This window comes from Montipora capricornis, chromosome 4 (assembly GCF_036669925.1).
Source record: "Montipora capricornis isolate CH-2021 chromosome 4, ASM3666992v2, whole genome shotgun sequence".
NCBI lineage: Eukaryota > Metazoa > Cnidaria > Anthozoa > Scleractinia > Acroporidae > Montipora > Montipora capricornis.
Window position 1 is genome coordinate 38570463 of NC_090886.1, and position 25000 is coordinate 38595462.

General features: G+C 38.4%; 1 protein-coding gene across 1 annotated transcript in view; it reads left to right on the plus strand.

Annotated features, from left to right (window-relative positions):
* The window catches only part of LOC138046889 (zinc finger protein 208-like), a 218233-nt gene that overhangs the window by 66363 nt on the left and 126870 nt on the right, over positions 1–25000 (plus strand). The window contains exon 5 of the mRNA XM_068893483.1: positions 20801–21313. Within this exon, the coding sequence (XP_068749584.1) occupies positions 20801–21313 (513 nt within the window). The remainder of the gene's footprint in view (positions 1–20800; positions 21314–25000) is intronic.

The window sequence follows — 25000 nt, forward strand, 5'->3', positions numbered from 1 at the left end:
ACTTAATCCACGATAAGCGTAAACTCTTGTTTCATGTTTTTAACTTTTTGGTGAAAGTTTCGTTTGCTTATTTGTGTCTTTCAAGAGTGACTTCTACTGTAACGTTTTGCCGAATATCTGTGATGAACAGCATTTGGGAGTGGAGAAATAAACTCCTTGGTTAATTTTTAATCTGGGGTTGGCGTTAATCGGCTTTTGAACAACCGGGCCCTGATGTATATAAACACGGAATCCGAAATGTTCGATCTCGAATACGATCGGTACATAACTCACCGAAACTCTCCTTTAGGTCGGCTCAACTCATTCCTGCCGGTAGACTGATTCGAAAATCCCTATACTGTTCGGTAGATTTACTCCTTTGGATGCTATTTTTTCCCGTGTCGATTACATGCCTCACCGACAGGAAAGAAATTCAGGTTTCGCCAGCTATATTCAAGTCACTAGTAATATGCTTTCGAGTGTTTTCAATGAACTGTCCTTTCGAACAAGGGTATGTTCTGTCATAACAACGACGGCCATGCATCTTGTTTTCCCTCTTAATTAAAATTAAACCGCGAAACGAGTTCGAAATATTGTCGATCGTAAAAAACAGGAATAGACTTGTGGGTTTTTTTGCGTTCGAGAACGCATTCTGATCTTGTCAGTCCTGCGGGAAATCCCTCGGGTATCGATTGTGATGCCATTCGATCTTGTTCTGGCAAAAATAACCTCGATCTCATGTGATAGTGTCACCGCTTGCCCAAGGAAAGTCAAGTCCTGGATGAGTGACCGTCCGGTACTACCCCATGCTATACACGCTGAGGTATGGAAAGCCATAACTTTCGTAAGTATTCTTTCTTCTTTTGGTCTTGAAGTTTTGTCTTGTGGTGTGGCATTATGTGGTGAGGTTTTGTCATTACGTGACGAGGTTTGATGGTTACGATTATGTGTTGAGGTGTTCCTTTGACGTGCTGTATTTACATTTTATGTGGTAAGGTTCTTTCATGACGTCGAGTTTCTCCCTTTATGTGATTAAAAACACAGAACGTCAAAAGGTGACCTCAACACATCGTGACGGAAACTCAACACGTAAGCAGCAAACCTCGTCATATATGAGAAAACCTCGTCACCTAATGACAAAACCACACCACATGCATAGTAATTTTGCCACAGTACACTATGACAAAACTCCAAAACCTCAAGACCAAAAGAATAAAGATTACATAAGAAAGTTATGGCTTTCCATACTGGGAAGTCACGTTGTTTGTTTGGCTGTCTAGCAAGAAACGATACTGATATCCCACAAAATAACACACGTATTCCACAATAGTTTTTAAGAAAATTATTAGGAACAAGACAACAGTCAAAATATTTATTTAGTAAATAAACCCCTTTGGTCGGCTGGTATGTCGGCTAAGGACATTATCAGCCAACATACCAGCTAGCCAGAAAGGTGTTTATTTATTTTATAACCCGCCATTAATTCTCATACCGCTCAAAAAAGCGCTCGAAAAAGCCAGTGTTGATCTGATGGGGCGGGCAAGGACAAAACACAAGTCACAGGTTGTTTTACTAATACGGAAAAAACCCTGAACGTTTACCAATGCTAATATTTGGCCTAAAAACATATTTTTTTAATTTAATTTTTATTTAATCCATTTAGTGAAGTGGAATATTTTTAACTTGTTCTTAAAAACATTAACATTAGATTTAGATTTTAGATCAAAAGGTAAGGCATTCCATAAATTTGATATTATTGCAACAAAACGAATCTCTAAAAAGAGATGTCTTAGCATAAACATTATTAAGGATAATCCCAGAGGCGCCGCGGCGCGAGCTCCCTGTACAAAAGGAAACGTAATTATAAAAGCAAATATTCAGGGTCTCAAAATAACTGAGGAGAATGTGCTGCCTTTGTAATTACATCTGCAAATGTTTAGACTTTCAAGTCCTCGTATAAGGACTGTAAACCGAAGGTCCCCTCCCATAACCCTTATTGGAAATTAAATAGTATGGGACGTTAAAGAACCCACTTACTATTCGATATTCGTAGTCCCCTGTGTTGTGGTCCGACCTTATCTGGACGGGGGCATCTTTCTCTTCCTAAAATAAATTGTAAACTGTGTAATAAGCAGTCTACCCGAACGCGGCTACCCACAAGAGCTTCTTAACAAGATACAATCCGAAGTCGAATTCTCATCACAGAAATAACGCTTTGAAATACAGGCCAAAGACATCCAAAAACATCCTACACTTCGTCACCACCTACAACTCAGGTGTACCGAAACTCAAAGAGATCCTTATGAAGAACTGGTTTTTTATCTCAAAGAACCCGGACCTTGTATGAATTTTTTCCGAATGCCCCCATCGTCGCTTACAGGAAGGCAGGAAGGACAAATCACTCAAAGACCTTTTGGTCAGAGCTAAGATCCCTCCTTAACATAAAAATGTAGCAAACCCTAGTTTATAGAGCCACACACGCATTCTCTTACAGTCGCATTGTAGAAAGACAATCACGGCTCTCAGATAAAAAAGATTTTCAGCCTAGGGTTCTACTTCTTTCGCCTTTAAAAAAACAAAAAGGAGTTATCTACGGTAAGGAGGATGACAATATTACAACCACTGATTCGGATCGTCATACTTCGCGAAAATAATCTTAATATAAGTGCTTTTTGAGAGGTATTCTCGCTATCCACAATCGTCAGACCAGGATTTATAATATTATGGTTCAAAGTCGGCAAAATTCCCATACATTCACTGTAATTAATGCCTTGTTTGTCCCCCAACCAACATCTATCAGTGCAAAGAAGTAATCACCTATGTATTAATTTTGATATCAGATTTCCAGCATTTTCATTGGCTCGCCGGACACACGCTATCAGTTTTACTACCATGGTCAAGGAAAGCGTCAGCATTTTTGCAGCTCTGAGAAAAAATGGCCGACATAAGCCGTTTCCGACCGGAACAGACCGGGGCAGAAATCGATGCTTTATAATTAGTCCATAATACTACCCCCGCCAACACCATGGAGTTTTTAATAAAGCAATTATTCTACTCGCACTTGCTGGATATAAAATGTTTATAACCAGCTTCATATCCAGTGCGCCCTCGTAGAATAATTGTTAATTATTCCTGATAAAACTGAGATGGCCAAAGAAAAAGAGTATTTACAATACACGCAGATGATTCTGACTACACCAACACGGAACTTCAATGGGAAAATAGTTTATTGTGGGCACGTCAGTCAGCCTGCTGAGGAAAATGACCTCCGTTTACCTGAATTAGTTACAAAGTGGACATCAGATAACACCGCCCGTGAAAATAGACAAAATATACTGCATTACTGTAGGAATAAACTATGCAACAGTACTAGTGCCGTGCCAGATACGAAAAACCACTAAAAGCCACCCTTTAGAAGTAGCCAAAAATATGTGGAAACGTATTTCTCATCTAATGCAACGGCACCAAACCCCGAGGATAGGGTATACTACTATACACAAGGAAAGATAAGCAGACAGTGCAGTTCAAAGTTAAGCATAAAGTAAGCTTCATGTACAAACGCAGAATGACGAAAAACTCCCGCCAAACTCCTAAATAGTCCTAACCTATCCCATAGCCACCTAGGGTCCTCTACGTCGTGCCGTCAGAATATTCAATTTCTGACTAACTCGCTCCCATGTCACTTCGACCGTCAGAAATTACACTTTTCATCATTGAAATTATCCCCATTCTTCCTTCGGCTCGCTTGCCTCGCTTGCGTGACTAAAGCAATCTCGTACCCAGAGTCCTCGGGCTTTTTGGTCAGCGGGTTAGATTTAACTACATTAAAATAAGGGATACATGAAGTACTTACGGCCAGCTTACGGCCAAAGAACTCATGCAAGGGAATTTGCTTAAAGTTTCAGAAGACTCGAGCTGTTGTGAGCTAAAACTCCCTTACGGAAGGTAAGAATGTTTGTTTGTTGCATTTTAAGTGAGATATCAGTCTCTTGAAAGTTGTTGTATTGTGAGAAGTTTGTGGGCCTGTCATCTTCTCCAAAATATGGATGATTTGCTCGAAAGCCATAGAGGACAAACTACAGAAAGGCTACAAAACCAAGCACCACGCACAAAAACGTGACATGTTCACACTGGATAAAGGGAAAAATGTCGCCTTCTTTTTCTTCAAAATAGAAGAAGGTTTCAACGGTTACGATTGATTTTCAAGATTGTTAAAATCACTGTCATGAGGTAGCCTTCGAAACAGAGCGTCAGGAGACGATTCCCTTCTCAATATTCCTATGGCTAATTTAAAACTACAGTGTACCATAGGACTAAAGACGTTTCAATATTCTGCCGCAAAAGACTGAAAAAACTTACCTATCTCAACTATATTCATATCTAAAAAATGATGATAGCAAAAACCACCATTGTTTAGTAGCATAAATAGTGACCCTATACGTCACTTATAGATAAAATTATACTCTACAGGTACTCTATACTTTATGAACATATGTATTTTACATTTCATTGGCTCCATCGATTTATCCCGTGTTTTTTATTGCACATACATTAGTTTCTCATCTATTCTTATATTTGTGTTAACTTAATAAATTTTTATTGTATGTATACCATGTTTCATATGTCGGTTCACATGTAGTAATACCAGCGTGTATTTTACACACGCTGACACATTTTTCTGCACGGTAAATAAAGCCTCTAGAGTAAATAATGCCTCTCAAGTACTAAGCACTCACAGAAATGAATAATTATTGAACAGATTGATGGCTGTAATCGACAACTTCTCAGCTGTCTAAATGAAGGCCTCGTTTATGTGGAGAAAAGTTGTTCCGGGTAGAAAGGTCACCCACCTACCCAAACTACCCTGGGCAAGCCAACAATTCCTACACTTACTCGCAAAATGTGGCAAACCATTTACATGAGAAAAAAAGTTGACTCAGCTAGAAGGGTAGCATCCACTCCAGGACCTGCCGATCAAAACAACAGACTCCCCTCCCCCCACCTTAAACCTTTGCAAAACAACTCTAGGACAAAAGTGAAACGTAGCATGGGACATACAGGAAAAGTGTTAATACTGTATGTAGATTAATACATGTAGATCAATAATGTTGGAATGAAGTGATTGAGTGAGTGCCATCCAAGTGCCTCCTATACCTCATGGCATGGCTACGTCATCTATGAACTAAAAAGGAGCCTTGATGTTTGAATGAACAGACCACATATACTAAACTTGGTAGATCAACTTTTCAACATCAGCTTGCGCTGAGGCATTTTGCCATGTCTTGTCATTGGCTTGTTCCAACTTATCTGCCTTTATGAGCAAAATTCAAGGACAGTAGAACTTCTGTAATGGAAAAATATTTTTCTAAGGGCATATTGTTAGTGTGAAATGGAAATGATCAATATAAATATTGATTGAAACACCTTTTACATGTAAGGTTGAAGTATTTGCTTGGAATTTGAACCTTTTCACAAGAGAAATAGCTTCTTTCAGTTCTTAAAGTATTTTAAATTGTTATTTGTAATTTTACAAAAAACTGATATACTGATACCATTACTGCTGCTTATACTTTGCGAATATACTCTTTTGAATGTTGAAGAAACTTATCAAGCTAGCAAATTGGAATGGATAATATCAGAAACCCTACATGTCCTAGTTCATTAACATAGACCTTGAAAAATGAAAACTTCAGCACCTTGTTTGATTTAAATCAAGAAATTTTTTGAAACCAATTTTTGTATAAAATTCAACGTTAGAAATCAAGTTGAAGAGTAAAATTTTAAAATGCGCTTAAATATATATAATCAGTTGTACCCCTTTCCTAATGTAAGAGTTGAAGATACTGACTAAAACTCTAAAATATTTACATAGAAAGAATATGAGAAAATACCTGCAAGAATAATAAATGAAAGGCTAAGGCAAAAGTAAATAATTAATTAACTAATTAAGTTTTGGGTTAAGTTCTTGAATAAAAAGCATTTCAAAAATCAAACAGTTTAGTTTACTCTGACATTTTTTCAAAATCTTGAAATTTCTTTCCATGGTCTCCGGATCCTTTCCATGCTCTTCCTTTATGTGTTTGCCAATTGTTGATCGCTTATGTTCCGCCACACATGGATGTAGGTGTTGACTTGGAAAGGCAACAGCCTGCATTACACCGACCACACCTGTAATAGTAAACAACGTTTTGTTGTTTAGAATTGGAGGTTTGTGTTCTTTCAGTTTTAATTGTCCTTTGATCATGTTACTTGTGTAAATGGGCTGGACATTGGCATCAATCTTTCAGCTGAGATCAGTGAGTTGGACCAGGTGTCTTACTGCATTTGCTGATTTCTGGTCTTTGAACAATTCTGATTGGAGCATGGCGATGTCCGGCCCATTTAAATCGCTTTTTATTCGTAAACTGAACAAACAGCGCAAAGTTATTTACTTAATCATTTCACTTTTAATATTGTCTCTTTCACCTTAGTGTTTCTTTCATCATTCTTGCCTCAATCTTCTCATATTGTTTCTATGTATATAGTTTAGTCAGTATCTCATTAGCATTCTTACAATTCATTATAGTGTATATTTATTTAAGTTTATGTTATAATTTTATCCTTAAACTTGAAAATGACCATTATAATTAACATTATGCTACATTTTGTTAAGTTTCAGTTTAGTTTTCTCACATAAGGTCACATTTAACAATTCATAAAATTCACCTTGTTAGTTTTGATAAAGATGGCTGACAGTCATCGAAACTGTCAGAGTTTAAAATCTTCCCTTTTTGAGGCAGGTATTTTTTACAGGTTTACAGGTTGTTGTCTTAACAGCTCCTAATGTAACGGTAGGCCAAAATAACAGTTTTTAGGCCTATGGCTTAACATTAATAAAGGGTTAGGGTGATGTTTTATCATTTTTACAAAAGTAACCTGTAAAACTTTCTGTGACCTGTAAAAACTACTACCGCCTTTTTTGGGCGGTATTTAATTTGAATCATTACAGTAGAGTAAATAGGTAAGCAAGTAATCTATATTTAAAACACGGAAAATCATTTATTAAGCTACAAAAAAAAGTAAAAAAAAAAGTTTTAGAACTGTTTTACATGATTGATGTGTGGGAATTCGATATGCCAGATACCTGCTTAATTACTGTATGTGTTTGAAGTGCCCAACAGCTTTAGTATTTATAAAAGTGCCCCTGTGACCAAAAAATCAATTCATATTTTTCTTTGGATTTCAAAACTATGTTAACAAAACACTAAGTGACCCACGTTTTAAGCCTTGATTTCAAAAAGACAACTCTTTATTTTAACTGTAATTTTCCTATTTAATGGTCCGCCATTACTAATATTATGTTCTTGAAACTTCTTGAGAGAGCTGGATCGAGGAGAAAATGACGTCAAAGGCTCACTAGTTTAAGAATGCAATACGTGTGTACGCCGCAGAATTAATATGCAGCACGGTGGTTTTGGGCTTTCAGACTTTTAAACTCACGCTTTGCATATATAATAAGCTGCGTTCACACACTGAAATTTTAAGCTAGTGAGCCTCTGACGTCACTTTTCCCTGGATCCAACCGTCTGAGGTCTAATCGGTCAGTTTTGAACGTGAGTAATGGCGGACCGTGAAATCCAAAACTAGGGACTTTACGATTTAGGACGCGGTCGTCAACGAGAACGCCACGAAACAACAATATCATTGGTTAAAAGAGGAAAAATAATCGTGCTGCACGTGCAGCACGCATTTTAGTTTATATTCGTGCGGTACGCTGCACAACAACGACGTGAAATCACCAAATTTGAGGATTTTTGACAACGCGAGCGCACAAATTTGAATCTATAATTCTCTTTTTTTACTCTGAAACCGCTCGTACCAATTTATTTTTAGGATACTTCGCCCACATTGTACGACGCGAAGGAGATGGCCTAACCGCAAGCAACTCGCGACAGTGCAAAGTTATATTTTGAGGTGACGGTTTCGTTGACGTCGCCGTCGTAGATCGTAAAGTCCCTACTTACACTCAAAGTAAACGGCCTTTGGATAAAAATCAAAGCTCAAAAATTTTCCAGTCAGGTGTTAAGCAAACACACTTTCAAAATCTGAAGGAAAAAAAGAATTTTTTTTTTTATCACAGGGGCATTTTAAGTATTGGGGCAAATTGTTCCACAAACAGACCCCGCTATAGAGTGTTTTCACACACGTGATCAGTAACCATGTTTTTCCATCCAAACAAAAGAAAACATTTGCATGATAAAAGAGCTCAATTCCCGGAGGATTAGGGGAGGGGGGGGGGGCCACCACCATGAACGCCGTTCCTTTGTTTAGGGACATTAACATGGCCGCCGTGACGTCACGTGAAAACACTTTATATAACAGAAACTTCGTTTCAAATAATTGTCATTCCAGTTAGTTGGAGCTTGTTAATTGATTACAAATTGATACCTGATAGAGGTTTTACAGAGTATGCAGGTTAAAACAAGAATGAGTTAAATAAATATATGTTATTCACCGGCTGGGAGGTCCGTATAGGGAAAAATTGTGCCCGAGGTCTTGAGTACGGCCTGAGGCCGCAGGCCGAGGGACTTACTCAAGGCCCAGGGCACAGTTTTTCTCTATACGGACCGACCTAAGCCGGTGAATAACGCATTTATTTTAACGATGCTGTCAAGCTTTTGAGTTAGAGGAGGGAAGCTAGCATGTTTACTCTGAGAAAAATTGCAAAAACGTAGAGACTGCTGCAAACAGCAGTAATGTAGCGTTTCCAATACAGGTTGGTTATGTATGATAATTCCAAGAACCTTTTTTATTCCTCCCCATGAACAACAGGAGCGCTATTTATATAAATGTTTGTTTCTGAGGGCTTAACAATTATCTGTTTAAGTAGTGAATGGAAAAAAGTGAATTCAGATTATTGACAAGATAATTCGCAAAAGAATTCAAAGCTTGTTGTCTAAATTTTAATTTTCATTATTATCTTTTAATTGATTATACAACTAACCAAAAAAAAACATACACATATGATTAAACTAGAAGAAACAGAAGGAACGAAAAAACAATTAATACAGATGCATTACAAGCAGTGCTAACAAATTGAAAAATGAATAAATAAATAAGTAGATAAATAAATAAAATCCCTAATATACACAAATTAGCTACTATCCAAAAAGAAAACTGGGAGTAACCGCACATTTTTCAAAGATAATTCATGAATAATATTTGTAAAAAGCTTTAAAATACAAAGCAATGTATGGCGTTCTTTCTCAAATTGAAGCTCAATTATCTCTTAAAAATGCATGGTTATCCCCAGATTTCTCCTTGGATACCAAGAGTACTTACTGAGATCTACTATTTGCGGATGGTTTTAAACCGCGCAAAAATATTCCTGTATTAATGAGCACCACCCATAGGAAATCCGAGTATCTCGACATGCGCAGAACGTATGCGCAATAACAATAGTAGGTGCCGTCCTTAATTTGTGCTTAATTTTACTGTAATAAATTACTGAATAGGTCGAATAAAATTACTTGAAGTAAAGCAATTCCGTTTATTAATATAAGACTTGTCAGTTTTGTTTTTCATTGCAATGTACCTTTTGGTCATTAAAAGTTTCTTTAAGTTGCAGTTTGAAAAGCGAAAAGAGCAACGATTCTTGAACTAGGTTGCTTTTTTTAGATAAAGAATTTTGCTACTAACAAGACCAAAACTCAGCTTTCTGGTGCATTTGGGGCTTCACAAGTCCATAAAATTAATATTTTCTTTGATGTTGTAGTGCCACTAGGGCCTAAGTTTATTTCAGAAAGAGACTACATCGACGCACTGTAAACACATGTGTTTAGTTGTATGCTTTTTGTTTCTTACAGAGGTGGCACAGTTATAAATTTTATGCATATCATGTCTGGCTGCACCAATTAAGGCTGGTTATTTTATTTTCATTGATTGGTGGTTGGAATTTATTTTCAACAATAATCTTTTGAAGAGCAGCAGTGGAGAGATCTTCTGCATCGTCGAACCAGCTTTGGCTTCTGGTTTCTCTTGGTGTTTGTGCTGTACTTTCCATTTGCTTTGTATTGTATTAAGAAGACTGTAATTTGTAATGAAACTGACCTTCACTTTGATTCCGCGTTGTAAACTCTTGATAGGTATAAAACGTTTTAACTGCTTGGATCTAAACGATCTTTATAAAAGACAGGGTTTGCTGCAATTTTTATATCGCTGTTGTTCCAAAGTATATCATGTGGATCAATGTTATCTTGAAAGGCTTCCTTCTTTTGATCTCTTCGCAAATATTTACAACTTTTGTGTAAAAGGGAGGAATACTGCTCGTCGTAAGTTCTTTCGTAGTGTTGGGTCGTGCAAGTTGGAATGATTTTCCATGGTTAATCGGTGTCATTGTTTGATCTTTTCACCCACGAAGCTTTTAAGGCTTTATTCATGGATTTAAACTCGATCATATATAAACCGCCCTCTTTTGTAACACCGATTAACGTACATTTATGTTTTTTTATTTTTATTTTATGAGGTTGATTATCTCGGATAAAATCAAATGTGAACCTATCCAGTTCTTTGGAAAACCCTTTTGGTACCGACAGAACCAAAGCATTATACATGTAGATTAATTTGGACAAAAGCGAGCGACTTAACGGCATTTGTTTTCCAGAGGTTACATTGTAAGGATTTCTTTGAAGGTCTCCTAATTTCTTTTCAAAATTAAGTCTATCACTTGTTCGTTTAGCGGCCATTAGACAAATGAATACCTAGTGCGTATTCAGATTCTTCCGGTCAGCGAAACCTGAACGGTGTGTTTTTCCTGCCCGCCCAAGAACCATCCACATTTTGCCTCCGTTTTGGAATTGTCCAGTTCTAACCATGAACACCTTTTGAAATGTTCTAACATTTCAAGTAACACCTGTATTTAGTCATCAAGATCGTTAAGCAGGACCGTGATGTCGTCCGGTTATAGAGTGTTTTATATTTCCGCCTTTTCTACCTTTATTCCTTTCATGCTACTGCTCGTTTGGATTGCGAGATTAAGCAGCTCTATTCATACGACAAACCGAAGACCTAAGAGTGAGCAGACGTTCTTAACTCCGTGCTAAAGGTGGAAAGAAAGGGGTGCAAAACTATTTTTGGTGACGCAACTTGATATATCAGTATAAAAAAACTTTGACCCATCTTCTAAAGTATTCCTTGAAATTGAAAACCTCCAATACTTTGCTTAGGTACTCTCACTCGATTGAATCAAAGGCTTTCTTTAAAGTCGTGGACAATTGCAACTCCTCTTGGTTTCTTCGTGCTAGTGTAATTTCGATGACAACACTTATAACTCTGACATTTTGACCAATATACTTATCTCTTACGTAACCAGTTTGATTTGGACTTACGATCTCCCGGAGTACTTTTGCCAGCATTTTTGGAATTCCCTTTGTTCCTATTTTATCTTCCACATTTAGAAGTGTAACTGGGCTTAAGTTGTTAAGAGCATCGGTAGGTTTGTCTTTCTTAGGTAAGAGTGTGATTATGCCTCTCTTTTGACAAATTGACAAGTCACCTTTATTAAAGGCGTTGCTGATGCTTTAGACTACATCATTTCCAAATTCTCCCGAAAACACCTTTAAAATTCCGACGTAATCTGTCCGAACCAGGAGATTTATCATTTTTCATTTTAGTTAAAGCTTTCAAGCACTGCTCTTTACTTATTTTACCTTCACATACTGCGTTTGTTGTGTCATCGCTTAAAGGTTTGATTAATTCGTTTTGAAAGAATACATTACAGTAATAATAACAATTAATTCAATGTTCGACACTAACGCTTGCCCGATTGCCCGCGGGGCAAGCGAAATATATCCGTAGGCAAGTAAAACAACTCTAAGACTTGCGCGATCGGACAATCAGAATTTTAGTTCGGCTAATATTTTTCGAAACGATTCGATTGGCAACGAAGAAAGTGACTAGCAATATGACGTAGTCACCGCGGCGCAAACAAGATAAAAAAAATAACAACGTTACATCTCTTTGTTGCTATTTATTTTTCTGTTAAAAGATATGTTGGTACAAGGCTCAAAACAGATTGGAAGGAGGAACATCTTGGGAAAGAATTTTTGTTACAATGGAACCCAGTTTCGCACGGCCAAATGCGCTTCGCTACTTTGATATCGAACATTGTACCTTTTGTCACGCAATTTCAACCAGCTTTGGAAGGCTTTGTCAGCGGGCGCCCATTATGGCAGCCACGTTTATTTCAGCTTCGTTATATTTTATGTGTTTTTTTTCTTTTTTTGGCTTTTTCGTTATCGAGAACTACTCCTCCTACATTGTTGATGGTAGATGGATGCGACATGGGATTTTTGAAAGTCAGTACTGGGTTTCTGGACGGATGCGGTGAGATTTATTTGGACCATGCTGTTCGTTTGTGTGCTGGGAAGCAAAGACTAACACTGAAGGAATTTTCATCGAACTGGTAGAGCGTTGACCAAAATGACTAAGCGGGGTTTAACATCGTTGGCTGCTCCGGGTCACGACCCTCCTATTGACATCACCATTTTTGTCGACGTTTCCGTTAATCCAGGGCCGGTCTCTCAAACACAAGTTCGAACTTATTATTTGCCTCCGCCGCCTGCACAACAGCCATTACATTCGCAGGTAACTCGTTCCTGCATTAATTACTCGAGGAGTCAACTTTTGAACATCAGGGTCTCAAGACAATATTTGTTATCGACCAGAGTTTATGGAGAGCTTAAAGCCTGTGGTATTTTAAAATACAGAGGAAGACGCGCCGGGCGTCTGAGAAAAAATAAGAAAACTCAAAATCGCCGTCGATTTATTATTTATATTCCTACTGACTATTTTGTAAGCGAATATAATAATTTGGTAAACGAATCTCACTGGAATACTGGTTCATTATGCGTGAACGAGAGTCAACGCAATCATCTGGACTATTGTTATACGCGTCCGATGGCTGTTAATGTCAACAATCTCATTTACGTCGACCGAATTCATTCACGATCTACTAATCAACCATTGAAAGGAGTAGAGTTTTGTCTCCATGTTAATCCGGCTAATTTGATTCAAATTAACACCTCTCCTCCGAACTCTCTCGATGCACGTCACCTTAAAGTTTGTGTATGGAACGCTCAATCATTAAGGAATAAAACGGCGAGTCTTGTCGATTATATACATGACAATAAATTGGACATCTTGGCAATTAGTGAGACGTGGTTTTCGGATAAAGATGCCGCGGTGAAAGCTGAATGTACTCCCGATGGTTACAAGTTGTATGATGTACATAGATCCGGTCGTAATGGTGGAGGCACAGCTTTGATCACTCGTTCAAATGTAATTGTCAAGCAGGTTGTTGCTCCTACGTGGTGCTCTTTTGAACTTTCGGAATGGATTTTAATTGATGGATCTTTTCGCTTACGGCTTGCTGTCGTCTATAGACCTCCTTACTCTACAAAGCATCCTGTAACAATCTCTTCCTTTGTTTCCGAATTCTCCCAGTACCTTGAATCATTTGTTTTATGCACGGAGCCCATATTGTTATGTGGTGACTTTAACATCCATGTTGATGCTGTGGATAAACCCGATGCAGAATCATTTGTTGACCTACTTGATTCTTTTGGACTAGCTCAACATGTCCACTTTGCAACTCATGTTGAAGGACATATACTGGATTTAGTCATAACCAGGAAAATGGACAGTATTATTCAAGACACACCAATTTTAGGCTCCTTTCTATCCGACCATGCGACTGTATTGTTTAACTTAAAAGGTTTTAAGTCAGAATCCTCTGCCAAGGAAACGTGGTTTCGGAAAATCAAATCGATTAGTCTTCCCAAGTTTAAGAACGATCTTCGTAATTCAGAATTGTTACTAAACACTCCTAAACGTCTTGCTGATCTCGTTGGTTGTTTTGGCACTACTCTAAAATCCATCATTGACAGACATGCTCCTTGGCGGAAGAAAACCATGATTCAAAGAGCTCAAGCCCCATGGTTGTCCGATGAGATCAGATCTGTGAAACGTCTCCGGAGGATAGCTGAGCGCAACTGGAGGTCTACAAAGTCTGAATCTGACCGGAGATCTTTCAAACTTCTTCGGAATAAAGCTGTCTTTCTTATGAACAAGTCTCGTTGTGAATTCTATACAGATTTCATCAGCAACATCTCTGATAATCAACGTAAGCTTTTTGCTGCTACAAAGAAACTGTTAAATCAGTCAGCAGAATCGCCCTTTTTACAGCACGGCGACAAGTTAACTTTGGCTAACGACATGGGTTCGTTCTTCGTCAAGAAAATATCCGATCTTCGCGTTAGCCTTGATGCAATTCCGAACTCATGCAGTACTATCAGCCGCCATTCTTCTCAGTGTTCTTCTTCCTTTACTGCTTTTCACCGTGTAGACATGGACTATTTAAGGAAACTTGTGCTTAGAACGCCGACAAAATCCTGTTTACTCGATCCTGTTCCTACGAACATCATGAAAGATTGCCTTGATGAGTTACTTCCGATATTAACAACCATGATAAACCTGTCGCTTGAATCTGGATTTTTCCCTGTTATTTGGAAAGATTCGGTTGTCACACCACTGTTAAAGAAACAAGGCCTTGACTTTGTTTTTAAAAATTTTCGACCTATCAGCAATCTTTCCTTTGTTTCAAAATTGGCTGAAAGAGTGGCAGCTGATCAGATCCAGTCCTACTTAAATGAGAATGCTCTTTTTCCTACATTGCAATCAGCCTATCGACAGCACCACAGTACAGAAACCGCCCTACTTAAAGTCAAGAATGACATTTTGATGAGCATGGAAGATAAGCATGTCACATTGCTTGTGCTTCTCGATTTAAGCGCCGCGTTTGATACTGTGGATCATCGGATTCTCTTAGATCGCCTCCAATTTGATTTTGGAATTTCAGGTTCTGCACTTAATTGGTTTGAATCGTACCTAGAATAGAACCCAGCGTATCTCTATCGATGGTGTTCTATCGAATACTTTTAATCTTAAATTTGGAGTTCCACAAGGTAGCTGTCTCGGGCCATTATTATTTTCTCTCTATGCTAGCAAGCTTTTTAAGATCGTCGAGTCACATCTTCCTAATCGCCATTGTTATGCAGATGACACACAACTGTATATCGCGTTTAGACCAGGAAATGATTTGGAGGAAACTGCTGCCTTAACTGCCATGGAATCATGTATTGCTGATATCAGTCAGTGGATGCACAAGGATAAGTTAAAACTGAATTCAGATAAGACAGAATGTCTTCTAATTGGAACGCGACAACAACTTCAGAAAGTCAGCAACATCAGTATGTTACTGGTTGGAGACTCCCAAATTGCTCCATCATGTGAAGTTCAAAACTTAGGAACCTGGTTTGATTCGAAAATGAGTATGCTAAGGCATATTAACAAAACTTGGTCATCTGCTTTTTATTATCTTTATAACATACGTAGAATTAGGAAATATTTAAGTCGTCCGACTACCGAATAATTAGTTCATGCTTTTATAACCAGTAGAGTAGATTATTGTAATAGCCTATTATATGTCCTCCCGAATTCACATATCATGAAACTCCAACGTATACAGAATGCCGCAGCTCGACTGGTCATAGGAGCACCAAGATTCTGTCATGTTACACCATTGCTTTTTAACCTTCATTGGCTCCCGATTAGTTACCGCATAAAGTTTAAGATTTTGCTTTTGACATTTAAGTGTTTATACGGTCTAGCTCCTAATTACCTGATTGATTTAATTTGCATCAAAAAGCAATCCAGATACTCCCTTAGGTCAAACGACTCTTTATTACTTGAGTTACCTAGCATTAAGACCCGTCCAACCCTTGGCGATCGTGCATTCCAGTCAGCTGCACCTTATCTTTGGAATGCATTACCTTCAACAATTTGCAACATAAAGACATTGGACACTTTTAAGACTGCTGTTAAAACTCATTTTTTAATTTAGCTTTTAAATGGGTTTTTCTACTCATGTCTCATTTTTAATTTAGCTTTTAAATAGGTATATGGTTGTAGTTTTTAATAGTTTCTTATGTTTTTAGTTCACGTGACGGTTTGACATAATTTTATTTTAAAATATTGTGAAGCGCAACTGAATATATTCATATAGAGGTCTGCGCTATATAAATGTAATTATTATTATTATTATTAAGGCTTAAAGAACACGCTATTGGACAAATGGCATTTTATTCAAAGCAGCCTAATCTCAAAGAGACATTCAAGGAATGCTCCCTTGATCTCTTACAGAAAAGGAGCAGTGCTTAAAGATATGCTTGTTAAAGCAAAACTGTGAAGGTTACTAGAACACAATGGACACAGCAGGAGTCACGTTGGTCTGTCAAACCAATTTTACAAACACATGTTACACAAAATTGACATTTTTACAAGCCTCCTTAATGGGCAAGAGGTCTGTAGAAGGTGGGCAACCAAAAAAACGAAACTGGTTGCCTAAAAGGCAAATTAGTTAAAAATACACGTAAGTGTCGAACACTGATTACTCTCTGGACTCCCTGTATTGATGCTAAAGTATCTGCCTCACAAAGTCCTGTAGCATTTCTATTCTTCTCTTAGAATGGCTCCCTGATCTTTTGTTTCGGTTCCATCGTTTAATTTCAACTTAACAATATTCTTTTCTTCGTATTTTCTTTTTTTTCAAAAATGAGGAAATACCTAGTGTTTTTTCACCATGCTCGACCCTACTTTCTTTCCCGCGTACCATTGCGCCCTTCACTTTTTGTTCCATTATTCGTTTTAATCTCGATTGTGTAATCTGTATGTTTTTTTGTTCGGAGCAGTGGGTTGTTTTCACAGTGTTCCGACTGAGACAAGATATCATTTAATTGCTTCTGTTCCTCATTTCTTCCGGTTTTAGTTTTTTTGGCGTATTCTATTGTGAATTCTCTCATATCCATTCATTTTCACGAGGTTTCACATCAGTCCTTTGTCTTCTAAATAGCTGTATTTATTTCTATAAAGTGCCCCTGTGACCAAAATACCAATTCTTATTTTTCTTTGGATTTCAAAACTATGTTAACTAAACACTAAGCGACCAAATTTTTAAGCCCTGATTTCAAGAAGACACCTGTTTATTTTTCCAGGAATTCTCCTATTAAATGGTCCGCCATTACTAACTTTAAGTTCTGGAGAAAGCTGGATCGAGGAGAAAATGACGTCAAAGGCTCACCAGTTTCAGAATGGAATGCGCTTGAACGCGACTGAATTAATATGCAGCACGGGAGTTTCGGGCTTTCAGACTTTTATAATAAGCTGCATTCACACGCTGAAATTTTAAGCTACTGAGTTCCAATCGGTCATTTTTGAATGTGAGTAATGGCGGACCGTGACATATAAAACTTACACTCAAAGTAAACGGCCTTGATAAAAATCAAAGCTCACAATTTTTGCCAGTCAGGTGTTAAGCAAACACACTTCCAAAATCTGAAAAATTTTTATCACAGGGGGCACTTTAACTTCTAATTCTTTTGTTTGAGCTCACTGATGTATCTTTCATCTTCGAATAATGATGAATTAAATGTCCAAAATCCTGGTCCGGTATTCTTTTCAGCGAATCTGATTGAGTAAATAACTTAACAGCACAGTGATCCGAGCCCGGAGCGTGTATAATGTCGCATTCCCTAGCGAGATAGGTGAGATTTGGAGTTGCTAGAAAGTAATCCAGCCTTCATTGTGCTTTATACGCTTTGCCTCGCCAAGTAAACTGTTTCTTGTCAAGATTTTGCTCTCGCCACACGTCTTGTAGAAAATAAGAGAGCAGAGTTTGTTTACTTTATCTATTACACATTTTTGTTATCTACAAGGTTCGACAAGAAATGTGCGAATTCAACACGAAGATCACAATCGTTTAACTCTTGAGGTTGACCATTGTTTCTGCAAAGTCAAAAATTCACTCTCCCAGAAGAGGTTATTTATCACTGCCTTATTATTCATCAGCTCATTTTCTGAAATTCAAGCACGATTCCAACGGACCTGTTTGTTTTCGTGATTTATGCACACGCTGTTGGCCTATTTGTCACCACGGACTTGCACTCTTATACACTCACTCACTCACTCACTCACTCACTCTCACAACCCGGTGACATTGTGTGTAGTGTGCACTACTTCCACAAAAATAAATGGAGATGTAAATTGCTTGAAATCCTTCCCTAAGAGCCGAAAATAATCAATTATTATTGTTTAAGTGCCCTCCGTAACTCTGGGAAATTGCACATATTCAACAATCGTTTTCTGATCTCATACTAACATAAGTGATCGCAGACTTCTTGAAAAGTCCGGGCCAGACCAGCATCTAAATGAAGCTGTGCTAAGGGCTTTCTAATTGGAAGTCAATAGTGCATTCTGTAGAAAGGTCAAGGCAATTTTTTTTGGCCTTTTTTTAACCGCGGGGGACATGTAGATATCAGAAGTGGTGAAGAAGAGAGAGGTGATATCAGTAACTTATTGGTTAAATGGGATGTTGAAATTGGTTGTGTGCTCAGTCTTCAATGATACAGTCTTTTGCTTGCCTGTGAGTGTCACTCCCAAGAAAGTTGAGGCGCTTACACTGTGAAATGTTTCGTGCAACCTGTCTCGCAATGTTTTGGCGACGTTGTGGCGGGACAAGTTGCACGAAACATTTCACAGTGTAACATACCCTGCAACGGCCAAAATCGTTGCGAGACAAGTTGCAAGAGCCATTGCTGAAAGTAGAATTAGGTTCTACTTTTCGTACAACTTGTCTCGCAACGATTTTGGCCGTTGCAGGGTATGTTACACTGTAAAGGGAAGAGAAAGCAAGTCATCGTTTTTTTCTCATTGGAGCAAATGTTTTGTGGCGTTTAAAGGCGCTGTTACACTGTGAAATGTTTCGTTCAACTTGCCCCGCCATGTTTTGGCGACATTGTGGCGGGACAAGTTGAACGAAACATTTCACAGTGTAACAGCGCCTTTAAACGCCACAAAACAGTTGCTTCAATGAGAAAAAACAATGACTCTGCATGCCTCGAACGTGCTTTTTGCGTTCTGGTGCATTTCTTTGCCCTTCTCGTTCTGCAACAACAACGTGAAATGATCAAATTTTAGGTTATGTATGGGCCGCAAGCGCCCAACGATATTTTCACAATTTTCTCTCCAAACATCCACACCGTCGTGCATAACAATTTTAACCCTGGAATGACTACGTATACTCTTTTCCATACACAACGTCGCGAAATTGTAACAATAACGGGAAATAACACTTTTAGAGAACGTTCTTGTAGCCGAAGTCGTCTCCTTGCGTAAGTTCCCGATTAAGTCTTTTCTCTTTAACAAAAGAAATTTTAGCCTCTGAAAGGTCCTGTGCTTGATTCCCTCCACTGAATGATATTTAGTGGTGTTTTTCAAGGGTATGTTCTTAGACCTGTGCTATTTTGCTGGTTTTTTTTTTTATATTTTTGCTGAATACTCAGTTCAATGCTTTTAAATGATGTTAATAGAATGTATCTCCCCATCTTTATCAGAAATGCCGCTATACCCGTATGCACGCCATTTCTGGTTGCTTTTCTACTAATACCTTCTGTTAATTACATTGCGTTCACAAAAACAGGGGCCACCCAATCGACCCCATAGTCGCAAGAGCATCAACGGTCAACTTGCAATTCGATATATTGGAATTCAGTCCTGAACAAAAGGCATCATCTCGAGGCTCTGGAGACTAAATTTAAGGATTTGTATGAGTTTATTCCCCAGAGCCTCGAGATCACGCCTTTTGTTTAGGACTAAATTTTAATATAGAGCGAGTTTCAAATGAGTGTCGTAAAACCAAAACCAAAGTAATTACTTGAGCCAATCAAAAAGGACTGAGACAATCCTGCAAACCAATCAAAACTCGAAGTAATTACACGTAGCCGACCCAAAGCGCGGGAAAATGTGCACGCGTGAGCCACGATAAACTTTATTTTCTTGTGGTCACTTGCAATATAACTGAGTTCGTAGAAGTTGTTAGGTGTCCCACACTAAACTAATAATGTTAACAATATAATTATTTTCTTGCATTTAAATCCTGGTAATTGTTTTGTATTAAGAATTTAAATTTCTTTTTAACAACTTGACTTCGATGGCGGTTGGACGTTGTTGGTGAAAATAACTTCTTTTTTGTGTGTTTTAGTGCTAAGTGAGATCACAATCCGTAAAACAAGTCAAGATCAGTTAAGCCATGAATTGCCATATGGTCACTAATGGTTCGTGGTATAAACAGAGAAGAAGGTATCTCAACAAAGAACAAAGTGTTACGAAAAAAAAAGAAGTCCATACTGGACAGAAGCTCTATAAATGGAAGAAGTGTGGGAAGGGTTTTAGTCAAAGAGGAAGTTTAACGACACATGCCAGAATTCATACGGCCAAAAAACCCTATCAATGCAAAGAGTGTGGCAAGTGTTCTAGCAGGGCAGAAGCTTTAAGGAGACACAAAAGAGTGCATATTAGAGAGAAGCCTTATCAATGCAAGCAATGTGGCAAGTCTTTTAGCCAAGCATGTTATTTAAGGACACATAAAAGAGTCCACACTGGAGAGAAACCTTATGAATGCGAACAATGTGGCAAGTGTTTTAGTCAAAGTCAACATTTAAGGACACATGAAAGAGTCCATACTGGAGAGAAGCCTTATGAATGCAAACAATGTGGCAAGTGCTTTAGCTCAGCAGGTCATTTAAGGGCACATGAAAGAGTCCATACTGGAGCGAAGCCTTATAAATGCCAACATTGTGGCAAGTGTTTTGCCGACGCAGGATATTAAAAAAAACATAAAAGAATACATACTGGAGAGAAGCCTTATAAATGCGAACAATGCGGCAAGTGGTTTAGTGTATGTAACAGTTTACGGCGGCACGAAAGAGTGCACACTGGAGAGAAGCCTTATGAATGCAAACAATGTGGGAAGTGCTTTAGCGTAGCAGGTAATTTAAGGAAACATGAAAGAGTCCATTCTGGATGGAAGCCTTATCAATGCGAAAAATGCGGGAAGTGTTTTAGTCAAAGTCAACATTTAAGGGCACATGAAAGAGTCCATACTGGAGAGAAGCCTTATGAATGCAAACAATGTGGGAAGTGCTTCAGCTCAGCAGGTTATTTAAGGACACATGAAAGAGTCCATACTGGAGAGAAGCCTTATGAATGCAAACAATGTGGGAAGTGCTTCAGCTCAGCAAGTCATTTAAGGAGACATGAAAGAGTCCATACTGGAGAGAAGCCTTATGAATGCGAACAATGCGGCAAGTGTTTTAGCCAAGCAGGAGGTTTAATGAAACATGAAAGAGTCCATACTGGAGAGAAGCCTTATGAATGCAAACAATGTGGGAAGTGCTTTAGCGTAGCAGGTAATTTAAGGAAACATGAAAGAGTCCATACTGGAGAGAAGCCTCATGAATGCAAACAATGTGGCAAGTGCTTTAGCCAAGCAGGAAATTTAACGCAACATAAAAGACTCCATACTGGAGAAAAGCGTAATAAACGTAGGCTAATAAGAAAGTCTTTTCGCAACAGAAGAAGTGTTAGGAAACATGAGAAAGGACGAGAAAATTCTACGAGTGCAAATGAACACGAAGTAGAGATTCATCGCCCCTGCACTTTGCAAGAACGTAGTTCAAACCAGAGTGTAAAACACAGCTGCTGGCTTTGCCAGGAGGAGTTGAGCAGCAAGGAGCTTCTTCTTGCACATTACCAAAATCATATGACGTTTGAGGAGCCGTCAACCTGAACTAGAGAGGGTTTTGCGTTATTTGGTGTTTTAAGGACGGTGCCTACTAATTCAAAGGTATTTTTGCCCCGGTTTATGATTATGTACATCTTAACAAGTGTTATTGATATCCAAAAAGAAAATTGGGGGTAACCACGCATTTTTCAAAGATAATTGATGAATAATATTTGTAAGAAGCTTTAAAATACAAAGCAATTTACGGCGTTCTTTCTCAAATTCAAACTTAATTATCTCTCAAAAATGAACGGTTACCCCCAATTTTCTTTTTGGATACCAAGAGTACTTACTAAGATCTACTTTCTCCGGATAGTTTTAGACCGCGCAAAAATATCAGTGTATTGGTAAGCATCACCGATAGGAAACCACAGTTTATCGAGATGCGCAGAACGTATGCAATAGTAGCACCGTTTTTAATGGTTGTAACTCGTTGACGATAATCTTTTCTCATTTTAACTTTATAAAAAATTCTTTTCTAGACGCGCATTGTTAGCTTTCTTTGGACGTTGCTTTCCTGTGGTGTACAATCAGCTTTTTTAGGCTAGATTGAAAATTGCACCAATGTGTGCATCTAAATACAGTGTATTTTGCGTTGTGCAAGGTCAAACGATGGCCAGTGCACTTTTATTTGTAGATAAAATAATCGTTACGCGATTGCCTTTAAAAATACACTTTCTTAAAGGCCCAGTAATACGGGTAACATTTTTCCTGCAACTTGTCGAGCAGCAACGTTGCGTTGCAAGTAGAGAAATCTCGATTCCAGTGTTCCTTTCGATCTATCAAAACCTTCTTTCAAACATTCTGAATGCGTATTGACGTATCTAAAGCAAAATCAAATCACTGTCAGCAACACGGTAGCAGTTTTGGCATTTTTTGATGAGCAAAATGGTTACCAGCAATAAGAATGACTGAGCAACCTATACTGCTAACAAAGAGTAAGATTAAGCATACGGGTTATAAATTTCCTTAGTATTTTCGCTAAAAACGGGTAGTCAAAACTAGTACCCGTTCTCGTCCTCGTCGTAGAATCTAAAGCTCTCTAGTGTCGTAAGCAGGGCTACAAACACAGCCCGTTTTCTTTCATGTGAAACTTGAAAACATGCATAGCACGTGAACAAAACATGATCGTTTGGCGCCAAAAACGTTATCAATTTTTCTCTCCAGTCCTCCAAATTATGTCACCAGATCCCCTGGTTTTATTTGCATTAGTTTTTTGTTGTTACATGTATGCTGTGTAACAGGATTACTCTCAGCCCATATGTGTAAAGCAAAGCTTGGGTTGGTAATTGTCATCCAATGGGTTAATTGACCTGGACTGAATACAGTGAATATCCTCATCAGTCTGTGATCCCGTTCTGAATTTATTTAACAGTTCAATGAATGGTTGGTCATCTTTTTGTCTCATAATCTCTGTAAGCTCAGTCATCTTAAAAACATGCCAAAGGTGGTAAAGGTTTAAAGCATCATACTTATAGTCTTCAAAAACAGATTTTTTTGTATTGGTGGTAGTTGATATAAATCACCAACAGCAATAACACTAAAAGTAGCAAATAATTGAGAGCTAGAAGGAACAATATTTCTTTTAATCTTTGGTGAACGTGAAGTAAAGCAGTATTTGACACCATAGAAATTTCATATATTATTAGTAGCTTTAGTTGTGATAATGATCGTCTCATTTTGGTTCTTTTTTCTTGTGACATGGTAGGCAATGTATCCCCTGTATTCTTAGGGATTGCTAAAGCAGTATTTATTGTTGTTCCATTAATGTTAAAGGCAGCTACCTGTACTCCAGAAGGTGCTAGTAGTAAAACTGTAGGGTTCTCTGGATTCATATCTCCGTATCTAAACGTTTTGACTACAGTATGATAGATTGTGTTAGTGAGGTGACTTTCCCTGCACCCCCACCTCCAGTAATAAATAGATAAATAAATAAATGATCAGGTGTTAATACACAGTCAAATACTTGCTTCATGAACATTGTCTAATGGTGTATCCATTGGCTTCACTTCATAGGCAGCCCAAGCTCCGTCACTACAGACAGCCGTTGAGAATTTAAAGGCGTTATAAGACTTTGTATGGGAAATCAAATACCGTCGATTATAAAGCCTAAAAAATGCTCAATTTAACTTTCATTCAATAAAATGAATAAAAATGACTCACCTCTGGTGTATTCTTGTGCCTTTTGGAGCTTATTACACCGTTTCGGAAATTCTGTGTTTTCAGTGTTTTCAATGTTCCGTTGCTTCTGTAGGTAAACCATCACAGTGTACGTCATCAGATCTTCACCAAATTCATTCCGTAACGTGGCATAATTAGCTAAATCATATTGTAAAGCACATGAATTACAGAACCAGATCAACAAACAAAACGTTCCCGTATAACAATCGACCATCCACAAGCAATGCTACCGTCTCGTACACACAATGCAAAGACACACGTTCACCTGTCCAGGTCCACAGGTCCACACCTCCACATGTCCACACGTCCATACCTCCACATGTCCATATGTCCACACGTCCACAAGTCCACACGTCCACATGTCCACAAGTCCACAAGTCCACATGTCCACACGTCCACACGTCCACATGTCCACATGTCCACACGTTTACACGTCCACACGTCCACATGTCCACACGTCCACAGGTCCACCCGTCCACACGTCCACACGTCCACACGTCCACACGTCCACATGTCCACACGTCCACACGTCCACATGTCCACACTTCCACATGTCCACACTTCCACTTGTCAACACGTCCACAGGTCTACACTTCCACATGTCCACACATCCACAGGTCCACAGGTCCACACTTCCACAGGTCCACAGGTCCACCCATCCTGATGTTCATATGTTCACATGTCTATGTTACAGTTACTTTTTTCCCCAGTTACATTTTATTCTACCTTTGTTTTATGATAATGAAATAAAACCAAAGGAAGAATAAAATGTAACTGAAAAAAAAAAATTGCAACATCTACATAATCCATATTCCAGGAAGTCCATTGCCAATGGAACACACCTTGCGCGATCTAACTCGTCATACACGTGACGTTCCCGCCAAACCTCGTTTTCATTCAGGGTTAGCACCATTTTTTTCCCGCCAGTTCACAAAGGAATATGGCTTCTCCTCCGAAAAAGCTAAAATTATTGGATGAAACAGTTCTTTCCGTCGCCAAAGAGGCCTCCGAAATCGAAATTCCATGGAACAAAGTGGCGCCGGATTATTTCATTGAATGGTTACAGGATTTCTCTCTTGCACACAACGTGGTAAAAGAAATGATGATGATCGCCGTGCTGCCGAG